This window comes from Dermacentor albipictus, chromosome 1 (genome assembly GCF_038994185.2).
Source record: "Dermacentor albipictus isolate Rhodes 1998 colony chromosome 1, USDA_Dalb.pri_finalv2, whole genome shotgun sequence".
Taxonomy (NCBI): domain Eukaryota; kingdom Metazoa; phylum Arthropoda; class Arachnida; order Ixodida; family Ixodidae; genus Dermacentor; species Dermacentor albipictus.
In genome coordinates this window covers 307,645,008-307,653,343 of record NC_091821.1, presented here as the reverse complement: position 1 = coordinate 307,653,343, position 8,336 = coordinate 307,645,008, and the positions used below count along the sequence as shown (strand labels likewise).

The 8,336-nt window shown below is 52.2% G+C and overlaps 1 protein-coding gene across 5 annotated transcripts in view; it reads left to right on the top strand.

The window, feature by feature from the left end:
* The window catches only part of LOC139057300 (arylsulfatase B-like), a 162,764-nt gene extending 154,763 nt beyond the window's left edge, over positions 1 to 8,001 (top strand). For all 5 annotated transcript variants that reach the window (XM_070535237.1, XM_070535254.1, XM_070535260.1 and 2 more), the window contains one exon: positions 7,336 to 8,001. In XM_070535237.1, the coding sequence (XP_070391338.1) occupies positions 7,336 to 7,464 (129 nt within the window). In that variant the 3' untranslated portion in view covers positions 7,465 to 8,001. The remainder of the gene's footprint in view (positions 1 to 7,335) is intronic.
* Positions 8,002 to 8,336: the final 335 nt, after the last annotated feature.

The window sequence follows — 8,336 nt, the reverse complement described above, 5'->3', positions numbered from 1 at the left end:
AACGGACGCAGCCGCGGACGGCGCCCACCTGCCTGGGGTTCTTTAACTTTTTTTTAGTGTTTATTTGCGAGTGTGTGTCTCTGTGCGTGTGTGTGTGTGTTCGTGTAGCAGATATTACATTTATTCTGGGGGTATTCTGGGGCAGTGTGCTGTACAGTTTTTCCTTTGAGTTATATGGTTGTGCGCGATTTTCACTGGGTTTGCTGTACGTGTTAAATATCTATGCTATTAGTGTATCTGCCCTGATTACATTGTTCTCGTTTCTTTAATATGTGTTTAAGGGCTGGAACGGAGGCAGGAGGGTAGCCGTCCTTGCAATATCTAATGCTGGCTGATACAGGGGACTTTTCCTTTGTGTTACATGCCGCCGGCTTATTTCTCAGCTGGTAGGGACATTTAAGGGGAGAGGGATGTGGGAGTCCTTCGGTCTACCGGGGCGCAGTCGCTGCTGTGCCTAAGGCTCCGGACTTATTCGCCATTGCGAGGAAAACCTCTCCCAAATGCCTACCCCTCGACCGCGCGCCGTTTTCCCCGGGCGCCGCGGCCGCGTCCCGTGACGTCATGCTACGCGGCCCTGCGATTGGGTCGTGGGGCGTGACGTAGGGAAGAAGCCCCGACTGGGTACGATCGCCGTGCGCGGGGGAGTCGGGCTGCGACAGGGGCGAGCGCCGGTCACGAGAGGCAAGCTGCAAGGTACGTGAGCGACCAGCTATTTGCGTCCCCCAACGCCCCGGCCTGGGGACGTTCACGTGCTTTGTCAGCTTGCGTAAGTGTGGCTTGCTGAGTGGCTTTGCGTTCCGCCCTTGCGGTAGTCGCAGGTGCTCAGTGCGTCACATTTTGCGTGTCCGAACCGTCGCAGACCATTGTCGGTGACGGGAAGCGCTAGGTAGCGTTTGCGAACGCATTTCGGCCCGCGCGCGTAAACCATTGTTCGACGCGGCGTGCACCCCGCCTTCCTCGCCATCGGGAACCGCGGGCGCCGAGTGTACTCCGTGTGTTTGGGTGCAGTCTGGCACATGTTGGCCATTGGGGATCAATAAACGCCTTAACTGTCCTGGACGCCGTGTGTTCCTGGGAGAGCGCCCATGCGTACGGCCAGAGCCGTCCAGGTCTTTCGGCTCGGTGCTCGAACCTGCGGTGGGTCTATCGCCGTGCGCCGTCGTGCCGCGTCGTGAGGCTTCACTTCTCGGGGGCCACTTGGCGACGCCGTGCGCGGAGACGTACTGTGAGCCCACAATATTGTTGCGGGAAGAAAGCAGGCCCACGAGTGTAAAATAACTTATATTTACAAATGATGGATATGGCGTTCAGGCAACCGCCAGACTTCGTCTTTCTCTAGTTCAATTCAACGTCTTCCTTCACTTCACCGTAACATCACCCTCCCGGTGGGGGAGCTCCGTCCCGGTGCAAGTTAAACAGCCTCACTTATTGGGGGGACATAGGGCTTGAGCCTGGTGACGTGAACAACATCACTGGTTAAGTTGGGAGGCACGGAAGGCTGACCGAGTGGGGCGATCTCGTAGGTCACGTCGGACAGTTGGCGTAAGATCTGGTACGGACCAGAAAAACGGGACAGTAATTTTTCCGACAAGCCGACACGACGTGAAGGCGTCCAGAGAAGGACAAGGGAACCAGGTGAAAAATGGTGGTCTCGGTGCCGAAGGTCGTAGCGTCGCTTTTGAGAAGCTTGCGAGACTGTGAGGCGATGACGGGCGACATCTCGGGCCTGGGCGGCTAAGTCAATAGCATCGCGAGCGTAAGCAGTGCTGGGTGACTGTACTGCGGAAGGTAGCAACGTGTCAAAAGGCAAGGTGGGGTCGCGGCCGTACAAAAGGAAAAATGGTGAAAATCCGGCAGTGTCGTGACGGGACGAGTTGTATGCGAAAGTGACGTATGGTAAAGCGACGTCCCAGTCGCGGTGATCGTTGGAAACGTACATGGCGAGCATTTCAGTGAGTGTGCGGTTGAGTCGCTCGGTGAGGCCGTTCGTTTGAGGGTGGTACGCGGTAGCAATCCGATGTTCTGTAGAACAGGAGCGGAGCAGATCATCAACGACCTTCGATAGAAAGTAGCGGCCGCGATCCGTCAGCAACTGGCGAGGGGCGCCGTGGTGCAGGATGACGTCTTTTAGTAAGAAGTCGGCGACATCTGTAGCGCAGCTGGTTGGCAGGGCTCGTGCGATGGCATATCTAGTGGCATAATCGGTTGCTACAGCAATCCATTTGTTTCCTTTGATGGAAATTGGAAACGGACCAAGGAGGTCGAGGCCCACACGGAAGAAGGGCTCTGTAGGTATATCAATGGGTTGAAGCAAACCAGCGGGAGGCATAGCAGGCGTCTTCCGGCGCTGACACAGGTCGCAAGAAGCGACATAACGGCGCACAGAGCGATAAATGCCAGGCCAGAAGAAGCGGCGCCGCAGGTGGTCGTAAGTACGAGTGACGCCCAGATGTCCAGCAGTGGGAGCGTCATGAAGTTGCTGGAGCACGGTGAGTCGAAGGTGCTTGGGGACGACTAGGAGGAGCTCCGGGCCGTCAGGACGAACGCTACGACGGTATAAAGTTCCATCGCGCAAGGTGAACATCCGAAGGGACGGGTCATTGGGCGAGGAGCTTAGGCGTTCCATAAGTGTTCGAAGAACAGGATCCTTGCGCTGCTCGTCGCCAATGTGGAGGAAGCCGGAGAGGGACAGAATACTGATGTCCGAGTCTGCATCGGTATCGTCCGGTTGATCCACGGGATTGCGGGACAGGCAGTCAGCGTCTTTATGCAGGCGTCCTGACTTATATATAATAGAAAATGTATATTCTTGTAGGCGCAATGCCCAACGTGCAAGTCGTCCAGTTGGGTCCTTCAAAGAGGAGAGCCAGCAGAGGGCGTGATGGTCGGTGACAACGCAGAAGCTCCGACCGAAAAGGTACGGGCGAAATTTCGCGACCGCCCATACGAGCGCGAGACATTCTCTCTCAGTAATGGAGTAATTTCGCTCGGGCGTGGAAAGGCGGCGGCTAGCGTAAGCGATGACACGGTCTTGGCCCTGTTGACGCTGAGCGAGGACAGCGCCGATGCCATGACCACTCGCGTCAGTTCGTACTTCAGTGGGCGCAGAAGGGTCAAAGTGGGAGAGAATCGGGGAAGTGGTAAGCCGCTCAATCAGGGTACAGAAGGCTTTCTCCTGTAGCGGTCCCCAAGAGAAAGAGGCGTCTTTCTTAAAAAGGTCAGTGAGAGGGTGAGCGATGTCCGCAAAATTTTTCACAAATCGCCGAAAATAAGAGCATAAGCCCAGAAAACTACGGACATCGTTCGTTGAACAAGGTACAGGAAAATTTCGCACGGCGTGAACTTTCTGTGGATCAGGTTGGATTCCGGCGGCGTTGACGAGATGACCAAGCATGTTAATTTCACGGCGACCGAAATGGCACTTGGAGGAGTTTAGCTGAAGGCCAGCCCTGCGAAACACGGAGAGTATGGTTGTGAGGCGCCGCAGGTGGCTCTCAAAGTTCGGCGAAAACACAATCACATCGTCGAGGTAACACAGGCATGTAGACCACTTCAAGCCGCGCAAGAGAGAGTCCATCATGCGCTCGAATGTAGCTGGCGCATTGCATAATCCAAAGGGCATGACTTTAAATTGGTACAGACCGTCCGGTGTGACAAAGGCGGTTTTCTCGCGGTCCATCTCATCGACGCTAATCTGCCAATAGCCGGAGCGGAGGTCAATTGATGAAAAGTATTGGGATCCGTGAAGGCAGTCAAGAGCGTCATCAATGCGAGGCAAGGGATAAACATCCTTCTTTGTTATCCGGTTGAGGTGACGGTAGTCAACGCAGAAGCGCCACGAGTTATCTTTTTTCTTTACTAAGACAACCGGTGATGCCCACGGGCTACTGGAGGGTTCAATGATGTCCTTGTCCATCATCCTGTCTACTTCTTTCTGTATGATGGCCCTTTCTGTTGCCGAGACACGATATGGCCGCCTATGAATGGGGCTGGCGTCACCGGTGTTGATGCGATGCGTGACAACAGATGTCTGGCCAAGTGGACGGTCGTCCAAATCAACGATGTCCCGATAAGATGACAGGAGATGACGAAGAGCTGTTGTTTGCTCGGAAGGAAGGTCGGGGGCGATCATCTTAGAAACATCGTCCGCAGGCGTCGAGTACGAAGGAGTGGATGACAAAGGTCCGTTCGTACTGAGGAAGGATTCAGAGGTCAAAAAAGAAATCTGAAATTCTTCCAAAGGAGTGATATGCGCTATGGCGATACCGTGTGGCAAAACATGTGACGAGAACCCAAAATTGAGGATGGGCACGCGAGCGCAGTTTTCGCGGATCCGAATTAAGGTGCTCGGTAGGGCAATATTACGCGACAAAACCACGTCAGTAAGCGGCGACAGGACGTACTCGCCATCAGGTACGGGAGGACAGGGCGTCAGCAGGACATTTGTAGCAGCCTGTGGAGACAGCCTTGCAAATTCAGCAGCACATAAGCGGTGTGGAGCACAAGTGGTTGCGTCGGCAGGAAGCGGCAGGTCCAACTGTACAACACCTGCGGAGCAGTCAATTTGGGCAGAGTGTTTCGAAAGGAAGTCGAGGCCGAGAATTAGGTCGTGTGGGCAGTGTTCAAGGACGATAAATAGAACAACGGTATAATGGCCCCCAATGGTCACACGTGCTGTGCACATTCCAAGGACAGGTGACGTACTCCCATCGGCGACTCGCACGGTGCACGGTACGGCGGGGGTCAGAACCTTTTTGAGCCGGCGGCGGAGAGCAGCGCTCATAACTGAAAGCTGCGCTCCTGTATCAACGAGAGATCTAACAGGAACGCCATCGACTTCAATGTCCAGCAGGTTTCCACATGTAGGCAGGGTCAATAGAGGATTTGTGGGCCGGGTCGGAGTTGCAGCTTCACCTCCGGGAGCTGCACCGCCTAGTTTCCCGAAGCGAAGCGACCGGTTGCAGAAGGGGACGAAGAGCGGTGAACGAGAGGCGAACGGGACCTACGACCTTGCGGAGACGGGGATCGGCTGGATCTTGGTGGAGCACTGTCGGCGTTGATGTTCCTAGTCGGCGAGAAAGTGCGATTGTCGGGTACTTGGCTGTAGTGACTCGGAGACGACCACCGAGGAGGCGACGACCAGTGGTTGCGGCAATGACGGGCGATGTGTCCAATACCGGAACAATTAAAACAGATGGGTTTATCATCCGCTGTGCGCCATTCAGCTGGGTTGCGACGGAGTGGTGGAAAGCTTTGCGTCCGGGAGCGAGCGGTCGGAGAAATTTGGTAGGTGTTGGTATGGCGGACTGAGCAGAGAGATGGAATGCCCAAACTTGCTATTTCCTCCCGAACGACCGCTTGTATAAGGGAGATAGCGGGTACGCTTTCCCGACAGTCTGAACGAACGGGAGCCGGGGCCATGGCCTCAAGCTCACGGCGAACGATGCGCGTTATTTCTTCCGGTCCTGCGGGCTGAACGAACCGCGGCGGGTCTTCGCAAGAAGATGTCGCGGCGGTATTGGGCAACCGGTCGAAAGTTTGAGTGACGCGGCGGCCCTTCGCTTGTTCGAAGCGCCGGCACTCCTTAATAATTGCATCCACAGTGGCACAATCCTTACACATCAAGAGATTGAAGGCATCGTCTGCAATACCTTTCAATATATGGCCAATCTTGTCTGCCTCGGTCATGTTGTCATCAGCCTTGCGACAGAGGGCCAGCACATCCTGTATGTACACGACATAGGATTCTGTGGACGTCTGAGCGCGGCACGCAAGTTCTTTTTTAGCTGCCAGCTGACGACCGACAGGTCTGCCGAACAGGTCTCGCATTTTTTCTTTGCAAACATCCCAGCTCGTTAGGTCAGCTTCATGTGTGTCATACCATTGCTTCGCAGTTCCCTTCAGATAAAATATTACGTTTGCAAGCATCATTGTAGGATCCCACCTGTTGTTGTCGCACACTCGCTCGTACATCGTAAGCCAGTCCTCGACGTCGACGTTGTCCGTGCCACAAAATGTTCCCGGGTCCCGTGGGTGAGTGAGGATGACCGTGGGCACGGGCTGCCGAGGCGTTGTCGCTTGTGTCGGTTGATTTGCCATTGTGGCAGCAGGTAGATGACGTCCGCTGCGAAGTTCCGTGGTGGTACCCCGCACCTTCCACCAAAATGTTGCGGGAAGAAAGCAGGCCCACGAGTGTAAAATAACTTATATTTACAAATGATGGATATGGCGTTCAGGCAACCGCCAGACTTCGTCTTTCTCTAGTTCAATTCAACGTCTTCCTTCACTTCACCGTAACAATATATATATATATATATATATATATATATATATATATATATATATATATATATATATATATATATATATATATATATATATGCGTGCCTCATAATCAGAAAGTGGTTTTGGCACGTAAAACCCCAAATATTATATATATATATATATATATATATATATATATATATATATATATATATATATGAGGACGAATCAGATAGTCTTTGCCCCAATTTTTATTAGCCAAAATAAGGTGCATGAAAGTAAATACAAATATACGTACTATTCGAAGTGCCTTCACTATTTTTCCACATGGTCCCCACAATAGTTCAGACATTTGTCCAATCGCAGCACTAAATTTGACATGCCCCTGTGGTAGAATTCGTCCGGCTGACTGTGGAACCATCGTCGGACTGCTGTCTTGGCTTCATCGTTGCACGTGAATCGCTGTCCTGCCAGAAAGTTCTTCAGTGGGCCGAAGACATGGAAATCACTAGGGCGAGGTCCGGACTGTATGGTGGGTGGTCCAGACTCTCCCAGTGAAATGACCGGAGCTTGTCGGCGGTTTCGATTGCCACACTTCGTTGCTCGTAAGCCGTGGACGTGTGAAGCACAACCACCATCTTCAGAAACTGACAGCAGCGGCCTGCCGTGGAGCTACCGGCAGAGAAGGCCGGGCCAGTCCAAGAAAGGTCCACCGCCGGGAATGGATATGTTGACCTCGCATTTGCAGCCGTAATTTGGCTAAAAGAAAAATAGGGGCAAGGACTTTCTGATGCGCCCTCGCATGTATATATATGCATGCGCCCTCGCATGCATATATATATATATATATATATATATATATATATATATGCATGCGAGGGCGCATGCATATATAGTCATATGGTTTGCAGTTTGCAACCCACCTCCCACCCCCCTCCACTCGAATAATGGTAGACCAATGTGCGTGAACACGAAATGCACTCATTTCTATACTGCTCCTCTTCGCACCAACTAGCCCATTACTATTCGCATGTACCGATGAGTGCGCTTCTTTGTTCGTTTTTTCTTCAGGTACTCGATTCAATGAACAGGGCCTTGGAAGAGTACAGAGCGCAGACTGTTCCTCCTCTCAAACCTGCTGTGGACCCGACCTCGTTTCCCGAAAACCACAACGGGACATGGGCCCCCTGGGTCGACTGAATGAACCCGAACTGCCTTGCAAAACTCGCCCACTCGTGCACATTTTCACATTTATAGCCTTTTCATTGCACCCGGTCGCAGAGATCTTCCACGCCGTGCCACAGAACGCAGCTAGAGGCGGACCAGACATACTGCAGTGCTTCCGAAACGATCGCCGGAATATGATTGCTAAGGCAATCAGCTTTTCAAGATGCCGCTGAGAGAACTCAAGTGCCGGAGCATGTGACTGCCGAGGACGTGGAGGAGCTTTGTGGGACCTCATGTGCTATGCAGATAGAAAGGAGGTGAAGCCTGTCCCATATTTTGTGATGCGAAGCGCTCTGACGAGCGGCGCCGCACCATTGGGAGGCAAACGGTTCGTTTGACACGTGACTGCTGTCGCGCTGCCATTGGACAGATGCAGCACCACCGCAGCCGTCACGCAGGGCTGGTTTTAAACGGCGGTAGGAAACTTTTTGTTCAGGGTCAACTACGAATTCTCTACTCAAATACGTGTTACTCAGAAATGCTCTCAATAAACAGTCCGAGCCAATTCAAACGAAATTTTATTTGTTTAAAAGAGAAATCAATTTAAGTTGCGCCAATGGCTAAAGCAGGATTTTCATTTAAAGCCTGAATGTTTGAACAAAAAGTGCCGAAAACTTGTTTTTAAAAAATGAAGCCATGAAGTTATAAATCTAACTCTGCTCGGAAAACAGATAGCGCAGTTCTGTAAACTGTGCAAGTTAGATAGCCTGAGGCGGACAAACTTATCAGATTTAGTAGTACCCGTGAGGTTGTTACACTCGTTACAAAGGTTTCTTAAGCAGTGGTAAACACGAATATCAGTGATATATAGTTCAGAGTGGTCTGTGATAAATCAATTCTGTCCG